Consider the following 18,789-nt stretch of genomic DNA (forward strand, 5'->3'; position numbering starts at 1 on the left):
CAGCCTGGTCTCTGCTGAGCCCTGTGTGCTTTGTCCTGGGGGTCCCCACAGCTGTCCCCTCCACCCCATCTCAGCAGCAGCAGTGGGGCTGCATACCTCTCACCTGGGGCAGCTGCAGATGGGACATCTGCAAGGCCTCTCCCAGCCTTGCTCTGCTTGCACCTCTGTGTGTCTCCAGGAAGGCTGTGGGGAGGAGTGTGTTGCAGTGCGGGTGAATGATGAGCACTGCTCCCCCACCTTGGCTGAAGATGTTATCTTGCAGGACACCATCCAGCTGTTCAGATACGAGCTGCCTTTGGTAAATCTGTGCTGCTTTTCCCAATCCCCTGCTTTGTTTGGCTGTTAGTGGTTTCCAGGAGGACTCGCTCTGTTGCTTTCCTGGGGTCTGAAGGGTGATGTGGTGGGGACTGAGACCCGGGGGATCCGGAGGAGCTCTGCACCCTCCATGGAACAGCAGGGTGCTGCCTCGATGGGGCAAAGCACAGAACCCGGACCTGAGCAGTGTGAGGCAGCTGCAGAGCCACAACTGCTGCCCTATGGCTCCAGCACAGCTGCTGCTCAGTGCCAACTGGTGCTGTGCCAACTGTCTTTTGTTTGAAGATGTTGAGGCACGTCAGGTTGGTATTTCTTGGCTGTAGGAACGGCATTTAAATGTTGCCTCTTTTCATCTACAAAATTCCCAGGCCAGGAAGTCGGGAATGTTATTGAGCTGTCTCTCAGCATGAAGCACCTTAATGCAGAACATTGGGCGCCCTGCTGCCTTGCAAGGAGTTCTTTGCAAGGGAGTGAGGAACTCATGCAGGAATAAAGAACATCCCCGGTAGAAATGCTGCACGCTGCCTAAGCTTCAAAATAACCAATGACCAAAAACCACCTTAACCCTCAGAGTAATGCCAGGAAATAGTGAAATATAGGAACATAGGAAAAATAGGAAATAGTGCTTCGGAGAGCAGACCCACCAGTCTGCACCTACTGGTTTGCATGGATATCGTAGCAATAACAACTGATCCCATACACCAGCGCTGAGAGTGGTGGAATGTCAGCAGTGTGTCTCTACACAGCACTCTGCAACCTGCCTCCTAACACAGTACTGCTGTATTTTGCAATCATAGACAGTGTTAAGTAGTATGATTGTCCGAATTGGTTGGTATCGCAGTTCATCCTTTGTGACCCTGACATAAGCATGGAAACAGAGCCATCAGGGTGAGTCTGCACTATGCTGACAGCCCATGCCTGATGTCTGTGCTCTCGTTATCCAGTTGGTTGTTGTGGGTCAGACAAATTGAGTAGGAAATAAGAATCAATTCTGCACATGAAGTGCACATTACTGATGAGTAGAAACAAAAAGGTCTTGGGAGAATGTTTCTCTGATCGAAGGAATTTTAGGGAGTTAAGAAAATGCAATTTAGTAGTTAGATAAAGCATGTAGTTATTTTGCAGCAGAACAAACCATGGTAAAAGTGAGTGGTGTGGCATCTTGACCTGAAAGAAAGCACTGCTCCTGGCAGTGCTAAATGCTGAGTATTGGTGTGCCAGTCCATGTAAACAGTTATAGCTGCAAAGTACCTGCACCAAAGCGCAGAGCAGCACATCACTACCATGAAGCTGTCACGGGATACTTCTAACACCTGAGATTATCAAACAGAGCTTCAGCATCTTTGCAGAGGTTGGGAGGCGTCTGTGGACCGCGTGGATGGATGGAGATCCCTCTGTAGCAGCAGCAGGGCGATGCCCCAGAGCTGCTGCAAGTGCTTAGTGGAGAGCACTGGTGGCACAGCCGGAGCAATCGAGTGCTCCCCTCACTGCCACCGAGCTGTGAAATCGGACGTGACCTATTGAGTGATCCTCAGACCGAAATTAAAAGGTATCGATGGGCTCTCCAGAGCTGCTGTAGAGGAAGTGCATACATCCTACGCAGGACACTTGTACCGGCGATGCACTTTAGCAGGGCACTGATCAGAGGAACCTAAAGGAGTGCTCAGTGCCACATCTCGGCCTCGCATTGGGCTGCTATGGACCCGGCCATCCCTGCCACATCTCTGCCTATGCTGGGAAGCTCCGACACAGCGGATGTACCTCCTTCCTTCGGAGGGTGCAGCAGAGGTGAAAGGGAACATAATGGGAAGGAAGCTCAAGCTGTGGATTCTTCATTGCTAGCTTTTCTTTAAATGTGTTCCCTCCCCCCCTCCTCCTCCCCACCATAAATATTAATTTGGTCACAGTTAAATTGTGCTCGGAGCTGTAGCAGACGGACCAACACATTGATTTTCTCCTCCCTCCATCCCCAGCAAATATAAATTCAAGTGTGCAGAGCCTGCACTCCACCAATTGCTCCGGAGGTGACATAAACTGCTCATAGTGTGAAATCCATGCACACGGATGGAAGATGTCAGGGGTTGTCACTGGATACCATAGAGCTTAATGTCACACATTTTCTGTAAAGAAAGGTATGTTTTATTTCTAATGTGCTCTTTGTTTTAATTTGTTTCTCTTTTATGATGTCTAACACCTATTTGTCTGCCTGTTTGAAAGTGTATTTGAGTGTTTAATAGCGGTCCTAACGTAACATTTCCTCTGTAGTCAGCAGTATTGCAGCCACAAGAACTTAACGTCCATTTACTTCCTTAATATTCTTGTTTTACAGTGTGAAAATTAATCACATTTGATCTGCAAACTCTGTGTTAAATGACCTATAGCCTAAAGGAAGGGGGGATGTTTTACAAGGGGGAATGGTTTCAAACTGAGACAGGGGAGGTTTAGGTTGGATATGAGGAGGAAGTTTTTCCCCCAGAGGGTGGTGATGCACTGAACAGGTTGCCCAAGGAGGCTGTGGATGCCCCATCCCTGCAGGCATTCAAGGCCAGGCTGGATGTGGCTCTGGGCAGCCTGGACTGCTGGTTGGCAATCCTGCACATAGCAGGGGGTTGGAACTGGATGAGCATTGTGCTCCTTTTCAACCCAGGCCGTTCTATGATTCTAAAAAATCAGATTATGCTGTTTTTAATGTGACTGAATCCCAAACAAATAACATTGTATCTACAAACAGAACCACTCGTGAAACCAGCAGATAATTTTTTGCATGAGTCATTCTTTTTTTTTTCATAGGCTTGTGGGCAAAGGTAGCAGCAGCATCTGGTGCTTGGACACTGCTCCGTACTTCAGACAAAGGTGTCATCAAGCACAGGGAATTGCACTGGCGATAGGGGTTTATCTGTTTGCTTAGCACTGTCATCCACAAACAGAAAGCAGTTATTTGCTCTCAGTTGTATGCTTAAAAATACTTGAAAATAACCAATCACCGCCTTTTTGTTGTGTTTTATCTCCTCCTGAGATCCTAAGTGTCACCAGATTTCATGGTTAACATTAACCGGGCAGAACCATCACTTCAGCTGCAACACATTGCTCACAGCACTGAAAATGAGGGCCAGGAAGTATTTCTCTATTTGACTGCAAATAATAAGTAAAACCTCATCACCATCTCAGGTATCCTACAGATAGTCCCACAGTGGGATGATGGGGAAGCAGACCCCAGGATGCCCAGCCCTGCTGCGAGGCAGGCAATGTATTTTCCATTGACTCAGATGCTCAGGGGGTGCTGCATACCTCATAGTTACATCCTTGTCCGGGTGTCTTTTAATGATAAATGAGACACTGGTGGATGATTCACTTCTTTGTCTTGTAGCTGAGAAATAATAATGCCTACAATGCCAACGAGTAGCGTCATGTTGCAATTGACACCATGTGATGGTGTCATCTTTTTGGTGATGAATTTAGGAAGGGCTGCAGCTTTTACAATATCTGATGCTTGCTCTCTCATACGTTCTAGTGTTACGATGGCACAATAAGCATGGGAGACTGGAATTTCCTCGGGGGCATTCTGGAGGAGGTCCACATTCACTCCACTATTATTGGCAAGATTTGGCTAACCATCCTCTTCGTCTTCCGAATGCTCGTCCTTGGAGTGGCCACTGAGGACGTCTGGAATGATGAACAGTCAGAATTTATTTGCAATACTGAGCAACCTGGCTGTAGGAACGTGTGCTATGATGAGGCCTTTCCCATCTCTCTCATAAGATACTGGGTCTTGCAAGTTATCTTTGTGTCTTCTCCTTCTTTGGTGTATATGGGTCATGCCTTATACAGACTAAGAGCCTTAGAGAAAGAGAGACAGAAGAAGAAAGCTCAGGTGAGAGTGGAACTTGAAAGCACTGAATTAGAAATGACCGAATATCGGAAAAGGCTGGAGAGGGAACTTCGGCAGCTGGACCAAAGGAAGCTGAACAAAGCACCCCTGCGAGGTTCACTGCTCTGCACTTACGTGATACACATTTTCACGAGGTCTGCAGTGGAGGTCGGTTTCATGATTGGGCAGTATCTGCTTTACGGCTTTCGCCTGGATCCCCTTTATAAATGTCAGAGAGATCCATGCCCAAACGTGGTCGACTGCTTTGTATCACGGCCAACAGAAAAGACAGTGTTCATCCTATTCATGCAGTCAATAGCGACTGTATCACTGCTTTTAAACGTCTTAGAGATCATCCACCTCGGGTTCCGAAAAATTAAAATAGGTCTCTGTGGGCAGGAGGACAACAAGGATGACCGTGGCAACTTCTACACAAACAAATCCAAGAAGTACTCTGTGATACCCCGCTCCTCTTTGGGAATATCTGCAACTCCTCAAAAGACTCTCCCTTCTGTACTTAGCGGTTATGCCTTCTTAATGGAGAAGCAAACCGACACTGCCATCTACCCAGTCTTAAATTCTGCTCCCGTGTTCCAGCCTGTTCAAAATAACCACACAGAAAATAGGGGCAATTACACCCATCACCATCAGGAAAACAAACTGCCGAAGAAAAGGCCAGCTACAAACGCTGTAGCTGGTCAGACTCAGAATGCTGGCATAAACTGCAGTGAGGGCTTGCTGGGCAGGCCTGGGACTGAAAGGAGGAGTTCCCAGAAAGAAGCTGATCAGAAACACTTCCTCGCTGGCGCTCAGAATGCAGATACAGCTCCAAGAAGCTTTGCCGAGATGCTGTCGCAGCCCCCTCTGCAGCCTTTTCCTGTCGCCAGCCTCAGAAGACAGCACGGAGTCGTCTCCTCCTGGAACTGCTCCGCAGCGGCCGAGAGCGTCGGGTCCTCCACAAACTCCCTCACGAAGAGCAGCAGCAGGAGGCGGAGCAGCCTTAGCACGAGCCAAGGCCAACTGCCCCCCAAAGCCGACAGCCGGCACCCCAGCCGCCCCGACACCCCCGACTCGGCAGGGGAGGCCAGCACTGGCTCCAAGCAGAGCCGAGGCTGTGGCAGCCCCCAACCACTGCCCCTATCCGGACGTCTGTCACTGTCGAGCAGTGCGAGCAGCCGGCGGGCCCCCACCGACCTGCAGATATAGCATGGCTGCCCAAGCAGTGTGCTTGGCTACCTGCTGGGCTTTGTGATAGAAGCAAGAGCAGCTAGGAGCAGCTTCCTCGTTCAGCTTTAACCAGCTCTTCCGCAGAGGATGAGATAGAAGTTGTGCAGCCCTTTGCTTTTAGCTAAGTGACTTCTGAACCATCTGCTTGCTTCACTGGCAACGGAGGGGTGGCTTAAACCCCCGTGCCAAGCTTCTGCATTAACCTTTCAGCTAAAAAGGAAAGCGTACATCATATAAACCCACACACAAATCCACACGTGAGGAGAAGTCAGGATTAAAGTTACGGCTGGTAATACATAAGCCGGATAAAAGTAGAAAATTCCAGTCTAAAAACGTATTTTATGAAGACCAGTAAATGAAATGAGGTGAAAGAAGGCACCGGGACACCTGAGAGAAAATAATTAACAATAGATACCATTCTTAGAACCAGGATAACAGAACGGGAACCAGGAAACCACAGCGGTGCTTTTGCTTGCAGCCATTTGGCCGCATCCACATCAACTGTTGGCATCATTAAAATCATTCCCTGCAGGTGTTCCTCCAGCAGCCGTTGTTTTTATCTCTGTTCTCACTGTGCGCCTTCAGTCACAGCTCTGTGTATCTCTGTGGACGCTGTGGGGTTTCACCCCATGGACACACACTGGGGCCATTCTGCTCACTGAACCCCTGCACTCCCTGCAGGGTCTGTGGGCCAAATCCCACACTGACACCATTGTGCACGTGACACCTCAATAGTGAAACACTGCACAGCCTGAAGAGCAGAGAGACAGCACTGAGGGGCTCGCGTGTAGCACACGGTATGCTTCTGCCTGCTCGAGAATATGGCAGGTTAGAATGGGCCCCGAACGTCAGGTGTGAGGCGCTGAGGTGGGTTCGTTTTGACGGCCAACCATGGCGCTCACGCGGACGCAGCGTAGCGCCGGGCTGAAGCCCACACGCCCCGCGCAGGCGCAGACCTTCCGCGGCCTGAAGGCCCCGCCAGGCACCGGCCAATCAGCGACCGCGCTGAGAGCGAGGCAGAAGGCGGGACTTCCGGTCCCGTCGCCATGGCAGCGGTAGGAAGCCGGGGCGCCATAAAGGAGGCGGGCGCAGGCGGCGCGGTCGCTGCGGGGTAGATGGCGCACCACAAGGTAGGGGCTGCGGGCCCGCGAGGGGCGGCGGGGCCTTCCCGGTGCCCCCCTCGGCGGTGGGGAGGGGCCGCTCCGCCCCGCCGAGCCGCCTTTGTAGGCAGGGGTGCGCCGGCGCTCTGACCGTGTGGACGTCCTCCTTCAGGCCGCGGACTCGAAGCGGGAGCAGTTTCGGCGCTACCTGGAGAAGTCGGGAGTGCTGGACACGCTCACCAAGGGTAAGGCCGTGCGGGGGGGGCCTGAGCGCCGGGCGGTGCGGGGAGGGTGGGGGGCTCTGCCTGAGTTCGGCGGTGGGAGTGGGCGGTGGGGCAGAGCAACGGGAAGGTGCTGCTGGGTGCTCCGCTCGGAAAAGCGCTGCCCTGTGCGGGGTCTGGGGCTGCTAACGCTGGGGAGCTCGTGGGTTTTGTGGAGGGGCTGTGCTTATCAGGATAGGGAAGAAAAGCACGCTGCAGGCTCGGTACGCTAATCTTATGGCTTACTGTCCTGTAAATTGTCCCTATGTGTTCTCGAGAGCCTTTCAGCAGGATGTTGGTGTTCCTGCTTGATAAAATGCACTGCTTGTGGAGTGCAGCAGCTGTGCGGTGTGAGGGGTGGGCTCTGTGCTGAGCCCAGCTGTGTTGGGGCCCTTTGATTTCCTGTAGGTGTGGCTCTGCTCTTGCAGTGCAAAGTGTGACAGCGAAACAAATCTTCCAAGCCCTGTGGCAACCAAGTTTTGCTTCTAATTTAGGTGCTTAGCTTAAAACCAACTTCCCTGTGCAAGAAATGTGGCTGAAACTGGGAGGAAGGCACTTAAGCTCCCTGCAAGTAGTGCTTGAGAAGCATTTATAAAAGCAAATGTGTAGAAGTGTGTGCCTCTGATTTGGTTGTGTTACATCATTTATTTTGTGCTCCGTAGTCAAACCCTGTGGTTAGGTCAAAAAAAATCCCTTCTGCCCAACTGTTGAAGTGTGGGGTGCTCTATTTCTTCCTGTACTCTGTCCTTAATATGAAGGATATAGGTGAGAGTCTTATTAAATAGAAGAACATGCTGCAAGCATGGCACACGACTTTTATGCATTCTGACTGCTGTATGTGTTTTGAAAACTAGAGTTGCATGGATGTCTTATAATGATTGACTGTTTCATATTTGCAGTGTTAGTAGCCTTATATGAAGAGCCAGAGAAACCAAGTAGTGCACTGGAGTATCCTTTCTGTCCTCTATGGGTTGTTTCTTGCTGTTATAAGCAGCCTGCTCTGTTTGGTTATTCTTTTACTGTTTGGAACACAAACTGATAAGCTATCAGAAAGAGGTTGGTGTAGCAAAATGTGAGTAGCTGTGTTGTATGTACTGATGTCTTTCTGTAGAATATACCAATGAACTTTGAAGCTGGAAAAATAAGAAAGCTTTCCTTCTGTAGGATGAAAAAGCATGATAGTAACAGGAGTGATTAAATGCTGTTCTGGTCATGTTTGTTGCAGCACTAATTTATGATTAAATGTTAAAACTGAGTGTCTTTCTGTGTGTCTTTCTGTCTATCTGAGGAAATACTTAACATGTGAATATCAGCTTTCTGAAGCATCACCTGGGAGCTTCAGCTCCTGAGAGTCCAGAAATGGAGGCACTTCGCTTGGAAGTAGCAGAGCTGAAGGAAAAATATGAAGCTGTGTTGGAAGAGAATAAAAAACTGAAAACCAAAGTAAAAGTCTATTTAGTATTTCTAAGTACTTCTGTATCTGAGAAGAGTACTTCGACACTTATAATACAGCTAACTTTCACTGGAATAACTGATGTTATATTGTTCAGTCTTGTGGCTGGGAAATGCATCTCATTCCTTGCCTGCCTGTACGTAACTTCTGATGGGAGACCTGTATTCTGGAATGCAGTTTTTGCTAACCACGGACTTTTCATTTTATGAAATAAGTAAAATAGGGCAAATCAAGAAACTCCATCTCCTCATTAAGTCCCATTTGTTTTTGTTATCTGATACAGTGTAGCTTATGGTTCCATAAGAGCTTTGAAAAGAAGGGCTGGGGGGAAGCTAATGCATTACTATGAAGGTTTTCCAAAGGCTGAATGCAGGAGGGGAACTTGTGTTAGCTCTTGGGCCCTGGCCATAGGTCTGTGGCAGGGTTTTACTGGGGGGGGTCACCCTTAGCCCTGTGGGACACTAACTTGTGCTGCAGCCAATACAACTCTGGTGCTCCTGTGTCTCTTAAGATGTTGCATCTAACTGAATTCCTCTCTTTAAATCCACAGCTGGCTCAATATGAACCACCTCAAGAAGAGAAGCGTGATGAATAGCAGTAGTTTCTCCTTTCATACTTTGACTTAATAAAGGGCTTCCTGAGAACTGCAGTCCTGCCTCTTCTGTGTGAGCGCTGGGTGTCTTTGTGGGTACCTCATCTGAAAGGAAAATGAGTGAGTGTGCAGCTGTTTGTGTGGTTATTCGTTTTACTTCTGTGTCTGTGCTGGTGCAGAAGGGAGCTGAAAGAGGAAATAACCCAGTGTAAGGGTTTCAAAAGCAAAACAACCCACAGCAGACTTTCATCTCTATTGCAGGATGTAAATTAGAATGTATAGCGTTAACTGTAGTGTGTGTGTGCAGGCTGAGAAGGGGCTGCTGTGCAGAATGCATCAGGCAGACGAATGAGTGCTGTAAGAGGAGGGGAGCAGTGCGGTTCCGAGCCCCTGTTGATAGGGGAGCAGCAGAGGGCGTGGTGTTGGGCCGAGGGAAGAACAGGGCTGGAGCCAGGTCGTGTGTGGGAGGGGTTAATGACCGTTTCTTAGAGCCGGGGTTGACCCTCCGTGCCGTGCAACTGCTGCCGGCGGGAAACGACCCGCGGACGGGCGGGCAGAGCCACGCGTGTCTGTATGTCCGTACCCCGGTAGGGCCGCGCTGTTCCGCAGCTGTCGCTTCCCGTCCCGGGGCGGCCCCGCAGCACCGCCCGCCCCCACCGCTCACGTGCGCCCGCGCCGTCATGTGACCCGCGCCGCCTGACCGGAGCGCTGCACCGCGCCGCCTCCCTCAGCCAATCGGCGTCGCGCTGCTCGCTGCCAACCAATGGGGACCGGGCGGGGCGGGGCGCTGCGGCGCAGGCGGAGGGCCGGGCCGGGCCGACATGGCGCTGCAGTTCGGCGGAGCGGGCGCGGCGGGCGCGGCGGAGGAGCCGGCGCTGGTGGGGGGCAGCTTCGGGGCGGCCGACTCGTTCCCCAAGGACTTCGGCTACGGGGAAGAGGAGGAGGAGGCGGAGCTGGAGGGCGGCCCGGGGCCCGGCGGGCCCGGAGGCGGCGCGGGAGGGCCCGGGGGCGGCGCGGGCGGGGCGGACTCGAAGCCGCGGATCCTTCTGATGGGGCTGCGGCGCAGCGGGAAGTCCTCCATCCAGAAGGTGAGGGGCGGCTGAACCCCCGGCACGGCCGCTGTCGAGGGGCGTCGGGCAGCTGCGTCCTCCGGCGCGGGGTCCGAACTGCGGGACGCGGTGCGGTGCGGTGCGGACCGGCCCAACTGCATCGCCGTGCTGCGCTCCGCCATCCACCCCCGTGCAGCACAGCCACCGTCCCGTCCTTTAGACAGGGTTTGCAAAGCATGCAGTCGGTGTTAGCGAGCAAACTTTGCCTTTGGATTGCTCTGTCATCGCTTGTCAGCCTTTCCAGTTATTTGGGCCTAATGCCCCCACTCTGTGTGCAAATGCGGTGTTTATAGTGATTGATTTTCGGAGTCTCTAGTGATGTGAATGGCAGCCATCGCAGGCTGAGATTGAGTGCGTTATTTGCAGTTGAAATTTGTGAAGCTTAAAAGTTAGGGAGAAACAGCAGCCTCAGGGATCTGCTGGGAGTTGCTGAGACCGTTGGATGGTGAAAGTGCAAAAGGAACGCTTGGAAAGGCAAAACCGTAGTGAAGATCAGCTCTTTGTAGCACTTTCCAGGCCTGCCTGCACTGCTTGTGTTTGCCCGGTGTCACTTGCCTGTATTAGAGCCAGCTCTGTGCTTCCAGTTGGATTCTACCACGGCTGTTTCCTTTGCTTTATCCAAGTTCTGTAAAGCTAGAAAGAATGGGGGTAGACGTTAGGAAGCAGAAATGAGATTTGATCCAGGCTGCGTCCTGGTTGGTCTGAAGAGGGTGAGCTCACTGCTTCTCAGAGGCTCATCTGCTTTAACCTTTGCTCACAGTTTCTGCCCCGTTCTTTGTGAAAGATGCTGTGCTCCAAAGGAGTGCTGATTTCCACAGTGCTTTACAACTGTTCTTCAAACCCTGCCGAGCTTTTTGTCCTTGCAATAAAGCTGGAACCTATCTCGTACTGTTCTTGCTTTTCCATACAAATGTCCCGCTGCTTAAAACCTCATTCAGGTCCTGGTTTCCTCATGCTGTTGCCTCGAGGAAGTGCATTTCTTTCCCCTTATTCTTAGAAGTTGAGTCTGATGTACTGCTTCGGAGCTCACTGAGTGCTGTGCTGCACGCCCAGCTGCGTGTCGTGCAGGTGGGCAGAGGTTGTGGCATGCGGTCTCTTTAGGGGCTGAATTCTGTAACTGAAGTGTTTAAACATCCTGTTTGCTCAGGAAGGGGCTGAAGTCCCAGCGAGGCTTTCTGAGCACAGCAAGAATATTTTTCGTCGCTGCTAAGGGGGTTACCAGCCAGTGTGGGAGCTGCCAGCATTCCTGTAGGATACCTGAAGGGAGAAGGTCAACCAGGATAGATCAGCTGCCCATGGAAGGCAGTGACTTAGCTATTCCAGACACTGAAAGAGAGATGTTATCTTTATACCTTTATTGCACTTTTGGAGTGCTCTGATTCTGTTGGGTCATAATGCTGAGTGCCAGACTAAAGCAGTTTGCACAGGAGTTTCTAAGACTGGAAATGAACCATTCTTAAAGGCTTGCAGTTGCTTAATTAACACAGGCTTTCTAGCTGATGTGATCTGCCTGATGGAGCAAAATTTGAAGAAACTGTTAGGAAGTACCCAGTATGTCTCTGTCTTTGGGTAGCATCATTACTTACACTTGTAAAAGTGATGGGCTGTGTGTTAGTGCTTGGTTCTGGTTGGCCGTAGGTTATGTGCTTGGCTGGTGTAGGAAGCTGCCTGTGCACCAAAAGGGACAACTGAGGTAGCTGTAGGAAAAGCTGCACGCTTTAGAATTTAGGATAAACCCATTTGTTAGAAGTTCTGTGACTTGAATCTTGCAATCTCTTCCACTGAGACAAAGTCGGGACTGTTATTTGTCTTCTTTTTAACAGGTGGTGTTTCACAAAATGTCTCCAAATGAGACTCTGTTCTTGGAAAGCACCAACAAGATCTACAAGGATGATATTTCCAACAGTTCATTTGTGAATTTCCAAATATGGGATTTTCCAGGGCAGATGGACTTTTTTGATCCCACATTTGACTATGAGATGATCTTCAGAGGAACAGGTGCTCTTATATATGTTATTGATGCTCAGGTAAATACAAATCCCTAAGAATTATGAAGAAGTTTCCTTTTGCTTTGTGAGAAGAATGATCGGGAGTGTATTTTAAGATAAGTTTGTGAAAGATTCATTATGTATGAAAGGATGTGTTGGCAATTGCTTTTAGTTTTGTGAATTGATTATGTGGAACCTGTATCCCCAGTGGAGACAGCGGAAAGAGGCAAGTACTCTGAGCATGAGCAGTGAGAACCTGATCTCTGCTAGATGATCTGAATTACCCAATTATCTCTTCCCTCTGCTTTTGATTGCTATGGAGTTCATGTAGTGCCAGCACGCTTCTGACCTCGATGTCAAGGGAATGGCCCTGTTAGGTTTCTGGTAGCTTCTAGTGAACTTAGGAATGGCACCGATGGAGAGTACCTGGTTGTTGGGACCGCCTTGGAGCTCACTGCTGTGCTGTGCTGTGTTGGAGTTGAAGCGTAACCACCTTTTTCTATGAAGCCTAGTTTTGTATACCTGAGCCTTGCATAGCTAATGAAACAGAATCTAAGCTGCGTGGATTTCTGATTCTCCAAGGTATTCTCTCCTACCAAACTTCTGTTTAATTACAGAAGTGAAATGAAGTTTTTTGTACTGAATGGAATAGTTATTGAAGATAAAGCCTTTTCATTCATTCCTGCCAAAACTTGTTCACAGGATGACTATATGGAAGCTTTAACAAGACTCCACATCACAGTTTCAAAGGCCTACAAGGTCAACCCAGAAATGAACTTTGAAGTTTTTATTCATAAAGTGGATGGTTTATCAGATGACCATAAAATAGAAACTCAGAGGGATATCCACCAGAGAGCTAACGATGACCTCACAGACGCTGGACTTGAAAAACTTCACCTTAGGTGAGTTATATATACTTGCAAATGTGATTCTCCTGTTGCTTGTGTGCATACAGACTAATGGCTTTGACATGTAGTGGTGGACTGGAATAAGGGCTTGTTAATTTCTTAGAGCTACAGAACTTCAGCTCTGCTGAATCTGGCCCTATCTGCCTTACTTCAGTCAGGTAGCTAGCCATCAGATTCCACTCAGACTTCTTCACAAGCTCATATTCATAATTCAAGATCCTCTTGCCCAGCTTTCATTCTGCGTATGAGGCCAAATTTGTGCAGGTGGCCTGGAGGGGTGGGCAGGGAGCATGCCTGCTGGCACTGCCTGCTGCTGGCTTTACAGCACAACTGGTTGGCAAAGCTTAGGCTCATCCCTGACGTTTGGCGTGCTTTGTAGAGCACCTTCTTCTGACCCCTGTGAAACGAAATGTCATTTTTTTTCTCTTTTTACTGCTGTTTTAATTCTCATGGAGCCTGTAAGCATGGCCAGCGTCTCAGTGTTAGTGTGACAAAATGGAAGGTCGGGAAAAGGACTCAATGAAACCTAGTTAAGCATTTATTGCTCTTGCCTTAAGTATTCTGGTAGGCTAAGTGAAAACATTTGCACAGTTTTCTCTCTCTGTTCTCACATCTCATGTAGATGAGTATGTCACCTTCATTCCAGTCTCTCAGAAGTGTGCTTCTTCATAGAGCAGTTACAGATATTTGTGATAAAGCACTTCGGTTGACTCATCGGGCTTGAGTGTTAGAAAACAAAGCTTTACCATCTCTACTGCAATTCTGATGAGCTCATGGATCTCTTCTCTTTTTTCGTCCCTCCTGCCTTGCCCTGTCTCAGCTTTTATTTGACCAGCATCTACGACCACTCAATATTTGAAGCCTTCAGTAAAGTGGTACAGAAGCTCATTCCACAGCTGCCAACACTGGAAAATCTACTAAATATCTTTATATCGGTAAGGGGTGATCTTACAGAATTCTCAGTACGTGGAACAGTAAAGCAGTTCCTTCTGCTCAGATGTAAACTGTATGCTCTGAATATTGCTTCTGTTTTGAGCCTCGGAATTGGTTGTTTAAAACGCTTCTCGCTGTTAAGAATGTGAAAGTGTATGAACTGTACTTGAAATTTAAACATTCATCCAAATTCTTTCTCTTTCTGAAGAATTCAGGCATTGAAAAAGCTTTTCTCTTCGATGTAGTCAGCAAAATCTACATTGCAACAGACAGTTCCCCTGTGGACATGCAGTCGTACGAGTTGTGCTGTGACATGATTGATGTAGTGATAGATGTTTCCTGTATATATGGGTAAGTGATGAATACTCTTAGGAAAAAAAGTCCTTGCAAGCTGTAGGGCAGGCTGCAGACTGCGCGGGTGCTGTTTGCTGCACCATCTTGCAGTGTGCTGTCAGTTGCTCTGTGGAGCACATTTGTTCTGTGAGCAGCTGGAGTAGAGCCAAACGATTTGGCAGCTGGATCAAGTCTGTGATCAGTTTTTCCCCTCTGCTCATGTTTGTGGGAGTCCATTTGACATTACAGAGGCAAGTGTTTCATGTCCAGCATGAGTATTACTGTCTCTTGTTTGGCATGGTCACCCCAGCCTTGCTGACTGTAAAGTTTGTCTTACTGCTGTATTAGCTATGATTTGTTGTTATGTGGCTTCAATTCTAAACAGTCTATGGCAGGAGCTGATTGTCTGACTGCTCCCATTAAAGTGGCTGCTATGAATCCTCCAAAGGTTCTGTCCCTAGCAGTGCTCTTTGTGCTCCTGTGAGACTTACCTTCAGTAGTTATGAGGGTGACCTGTAGAAATATGTAGACTATAGCATCTTATATTTCACCTTTCTACGAGCTGCTTCAAGTGACTAACCAGGCCTGGTGACTGAACAGACCAGTACTTGGATCAGAATATATGTAATCAGTATCTCATACAGCAAAAGGATGTGGGCTGAGGAAGCCTTTTTATTCATTTATTAAAAGTAACTGTGCTGAGATTGAAGTTTTTACCAGTTTTGCCTTAGAATCTTCAAACCAGTTACTGGATACCATAGTGTGGCACTGGGTGCTGTGGGGTAGTGTGTGGGCTGACTCTTTGGTTTGAAGGTAAACTGTGTTACAACCCCTGTGCTATACTATATCCACTAAGAGTGCTGGGAACAGTATCAGCTAAACAGCCACAGTTGGTAGCTTGTATCAAAGGGATGCATGCTGGTTCAGTTGATGTGGGTAGTAATGTAGCAGAGACTTTTCCTCTGTTTATGTCTGGCTTTCCTGTAATGTTGGGGAAACTTCAGTGGTGATAATGCTCTTATAATTGCCCTTAAGTCCTGTGCTGAAAGCTCTTCGCTTGCTTGCCATTCAGTATGAGCATTATTCTTTTCACTACATTTCACAGGCATTGAGTATTTGCTCTGAAGTTACTGAAGTGTGTCTTAGTAAGTTTCACCTTGGGTCAACTCATTCTTTCTTAGGTTAAAAGAAGATGGCACTGGAAGTGCTTATGATAAGGAGTCAATGGCAATTATCAAGCTCAATAACACAACGGTCCTGTACTTAAAGGAAGTAACAAAGTTTTTGGCATTAGTTTGCATTCTTAGAGAAGAAAGTTTTGAGCGCAAAGGTAAGAGCTTCCCCCGTTTGCATGGCTTTTATCTGCTGATTTCTATCAGCTGTAAGATATTAATAAGGCTTTACAAGTCACCTTAATTTCGTATAATTAAATTTGTCTAATTTCTTCTGGGAGGAATTTTCTCCCTTCTTGGAGATAAAGAGATCTTATTTTTGTTCTTGTGAATCAGTGCTTTAATTGAGGTCCTCCTGTTGAAATGACTTGTGTAGCTAATGAGGCCTTGTCATTCCCATCTGCTATAGTGCTGTCAGTTATTATGTTCTGCTTGACAAGCTGCTGTGTTGTGATAACCATATTCTCCATTACCTTTGTTGCACTCCTGTAACCTTTTTAACGTATGACTGAGGAAATGGACATTGGTGGGCTAGCAAAGTACACCGTAGGAGTTTAGGGCAGTATTTAATGTGTTGCAGACTTAACCAACTGTATAGTTGCTTTTACCTGTAGAAGACAATTGGTATGAGTGGTCTTGCATGTTATGGGACAGAAATGAAATCCTAAGCCTTGATTTTAAAGTATTGGGCTTAAATGATGGTGGTGTTAACCTTGGTGTTTATGGACTGTTCAAAAGGTGGAAGGCAGATGTATTCTAACTGTACTCTGTTTGGTCTAAAGTTTCACTCAGCGCAGTTAGGATATACATCAACAACACCATCACAGTGGGAGATAACATTAAAGCGATGGTCAAGCTGTACTATCATGTTTAACTGTTCCACGTGTTAGAACATTTTTGGGGTGGGTAGAGTCTTGTGTTGTCCCCTTATCTGCCCTTTAATTATAAGTGCAAACCTTGCATTCCAAACGAGCACCTCATTTCTATCAAAAGAGACCATCTAAGCAAAGTCTGGCGTCAGTAAAACTTGACCATTAGATCCCATGAATCCAAATTCATACTACAGTAAGCAACAAAATAGCTGTATGTTAAACGAAACGTACGTTGATTTTGAAGCTCTGTTGACTACATAAATGTGCCGAGCTGAGCAGCTTTTCCTTTCCCCTTCTCCTTCTTTTTGACAGGTCTGATAGACTACAATTTCCACTGCTTCCGCAAAGCCATTCATGAGGTCTTTGAGGTAGGAGTTGCCTCCCACAGAATCTGCAACCATCAAGCCAGCGCCTCCAGTCTGAAAGCAGTGACGCACAACGGCACACCCAGGAATGCAGTCTAGAGGAAAACTAAAGACATTGGATAGACTTGTCAGCTCTTCAATCCAAAGCTTTGTGGAACAAGAGAAAAGTAGTCTGAAAGCCTGCAGTGCGTTTCACAGGAGAAGAGTGGCCTTAAGTGTGGCACCGCAGCTTGTAACTCATGTCGGACAGCTGAAACTACTGTAAAAATACTTTGAGGCCAGTGGTGTTAGAAATGTCAGTTTGAAACCACCTCTATCACAAGTGCAGTGGTATTTCAGTTTGGAGTCCTGTTCTAACAGTCCGTTTATGACTGATTGCCCCGGTCAAAACTTCAGAATGGTTGAGTTGATTTTAATGTGAAACACCGAATTGTCACTTGCTCAACCTTTGTTTGAGTCGTTTGGTAGGATATCCAGTTTTGCTTAAGTTTAACCTTTTGTCGTGCAAAACCTTGTCAGCGTTAATAGCGAGGCTTGTGAAACCCATGCTTTTAGTTGTGGCTCACAAGTCATCCCATGAAGTTCTCACTCTCCATGCGTATCCTTGGGAATCTGTACCTGTGCAGTGGATGCAAGGCAGAGCTCTGTTCTCATGATTCGCTGTTTGCTTGGAGAACTGGGCTGCAGTTTCATTTGAAGAGATGGTGGTACTTTGCCTTTGGACAACCTCTCAGCATGCCCCCTTGATGGAAGGGCAGTGCTAAAACCAGAAATGAATCACCCGTTCTCTTTTGCAAAACCGTGGGTGTCATAAATCTGATTAATCCTATTCACAAAACGAATGCTAACTAAACTGAAATGTCTGCCATCTGCTGGAGCAAAGCAACCAGGCTCAGCCCTTTCCGAGTGAAGAAGTGACCACATTCCTGGCTTCTGATGGTGGGATCTCTTTTTATCCTCTGACTGATAATCATGGCAAGCTTTAGGAAAATAGCTGGAGGTGTTCTCCTTGCATAGCCATTAAATATCAGGGTGCCACAACCTACTGACAATACCTGACACTCAAGGGGTTGATTCTGCGTCGTGGCAAACGGCTTCTTGTTTGTCACCATGCAACCTGAATGGAATTGCATATTTTCTGTTTTTATGAATGCTGGCCGTCATATTATGGGAACTGTATCGGAGCAGTCTTCATCTAATTTATTGGCAATATTGCTGCAGATGTCATATTGTACATCAGCCTTGTTATGCAGTAAGCTTGGCTATTGGCCTACAAAGATCTCGCCACTTTCTGCCTATCCCTGTGTGTGTATAGGTGTTCCAAAGCCACTGGACCAACTGACTACAAGTGCCACTATAAAGATTTCCACAAGAAGGTCTGTAACTGTAAGCGATCTCTGTGACTGTTTGTATTTATGTGGTCAGACATAACCACAAAATTGCTTCTGTGCTTATAGAATGGATTTTCATTGAACTATGTACAACTGAATATACATGCATTTACATTAGGGTGTACGCACATACCATGTAAATGTTTTTTTCCTTTGTTTTAAAGCTGTTATGTGATGCTCAGTACCTAAAGGATGTGCTCCAAATTTACTCAAGTCAGTATGAGACTTGGTGATTCAGATGCTCTAGTCCAGGTCTGTGTGGGCAGTTGTGCTGAACCTGGGCCCCTTTTTGGTAACGGAACTGCAGGGTTTTGTAAGGGTGTGCCACAGGCTTGCAAGTATGGTTTTTGTGGCTTGCAGTCTGTGGCAGCATTCAGGTACTCGAGGTGGGGGGAGGACTAAGAGGCAGGGGGAGTAAGATGACAGCAGGTAACAAGTCATTCCCATTTTGTAGTTTCTCATGTTCTGGGTACATGCGTTCCTCTCTTTGTCTTCACTGTACATGATTCTGTGCTAATAAAATGAGAAAAGATCAAACGGTAGCACTGGTTTTCCTGTTGGAGGATGAGATGCTCAGCAAGTCCAGTCAAATGGGGCTACATTAATAAGCAAATAAAACTGCCGTATCGCTTTCTTTTCTTCAACAGTCTGTAATAATTCTGGTCAACCTTTGCTTTCCTTTCAACTTAAAGCCAACGCGATACTCAGAATTCAGAAGATGATTCTAGACTTGAAAGCACATATGTGATAAAGAACCTTGGTCTCATCTTTTGGTTACTGCTGAGCCTTGGGCTGCATTACAAAGTTCTGCCTTCTGCTGCGTGTCATGCTTACTACTTAAAGTCTTTATTGCTTGTTTATGTGATTATTTTTTATCATTAAGAACCCCCCCCAGGTGGGCTG

General features: G+C 47.6%; 3 protein-coding genes across 4 annotated transcripts; all 3 read left to right on the forward strand.

Moving 5' to 3' along the window:
* The first annotated feature begins 140 nt into the window (after positions 1–140).
* GJA9 (gap junction protein alpha 9) lies at positions 141–5,956 on the forward strand. 2 transcript variants are annotated; one of them, XM_040651747.2, is made up of 3 exons: positions 141–2,103; positions 2,289–2,447; positions 3,827–5,956. In XM_040651747.2, exon 3 carries the CDS (start codon positions 3,848–3,850, stop codon positions 5,387–5,389), a length of 1,542 nt encoding a protein of 513 aa, XP_040507681.1. In that variant the 5' UTR covers positions 141–2,103; positions 2,289–2,447; positions 3,827–3,847; the 3' UTR covers positions 5,390–5,956. The 2 variants fall into 2 exon arrangements, with proteins under 2 accessions (XP_040507681.1, XP_040507679.1); XM_040651745.2 differs by having other exon boundaries at positions 141–2,447.
* Positions 5,957–6,485: 529 nt separating this feature from the next.
* On the forward strand, positions 6,486–8,872 carry MYCBP (MYC binding protein). The gene is made up of 5 exons (XM_001232873.7): positions 6,486–6,540; positions 6,683–6,755; positions 7,670–7,718; positions 8,084–8,213; positions 8,774–8,872. The coding sequence occupies exons 1-5, from the start codon at positions 6,526–6,528 to the stop codon at positions 8,816–8,818; spliced, it is 312 nt and encodes a 103-aa protein (XP_001232874.2). The 5' UTR covers positions 6,486–6,525; the 3' UTR covers positions 8,819–8,872.
* A 756-nt stretch (positions 8,873–9,628) lies between these two features.
* Positions 9,629–18,423, forward strand: RRAGC (Ras related GTP binding C). Its single transcript, NM_001030896.2, has 7 exons — positions 9,629–9,903; positions 11,748–11,951; positions 12,615–12,814; positions 13,641–13,755; positions 13,962–14,104; positions 15,268–15,416; positions 16,443–18,423. Exons 1-7 carry the CDS (start codon positions 9,637–9,639, stop codon positions 16,592–16,594), a joined length of 1,230 nt encoding a protein of 409 aa, NP_001026067.1. The 5' UTR covers positions 9,629–9,636; the 3' UTR covers positions 16,595–18,423.
* The last annotated feature ends 366 nt before the right edge of the window (positions 18,424–18,789 follow it).

Source organism: Gallus gallus, chromosome 23 (genome assembly GCF_016699485.2).
Source record: "Gallus gallus isolate bGalGal1 chromosome 23, bGalGal1.mat.broiler.GRCg7b, whole genome shotgun sequence".
In the NCBI taxonomy this organism is placed as follows: Eukaryota; Metazoa; Chordata; class Aves; order Galliformes; family Phasianidae; genus Gallus; species Gallus gallus.

Coding starts and splice junctions, on each gene's coding strand:
- MYCBP (XM_001232873.7), top strand. Junction 6,756..7,669: donor GCTGGACACGCTCACCAAGG/GTAAGGCCGTGC, acceptor TCATATTTGCAG/TGTTAGTAGCCTTATATGAA. Junction 8,214..8,773: donor ATAAAAAACTGAAAACCAAA/GTAAAAGTCTAT, acceptor TTAAATCCACAG/CTGGCTCAATATGAACCACC.
- GJA9 (XM_040651745.2), top strand. CDS start 3,848: ATGGGAGACTGGAATTTCCTCGGGGGCATTCTGGAGGAGGTCCACATT.
- RRAGC (NM_001030896.2), top strand. CDS start 9,637: ATGGCGCTGCAGTTCGGCGGAGCGGGCGCGGCGGGCGCGGCGGAGGAG. Junction 9,904..11,747: donor GGAAGTCCTCCATCCAGAAG/GTGAGGGGCGGC, acceptor TCTTTTTAACAG/GTGGTGTTTCACAAAATGTC. Junction 11,952..12,614: donor TATATGTTATTGATGCTCAG/GTAAATACAAAT, acceptor ACTTGTTCACAG/GATGACTATATGGAAGCTTT.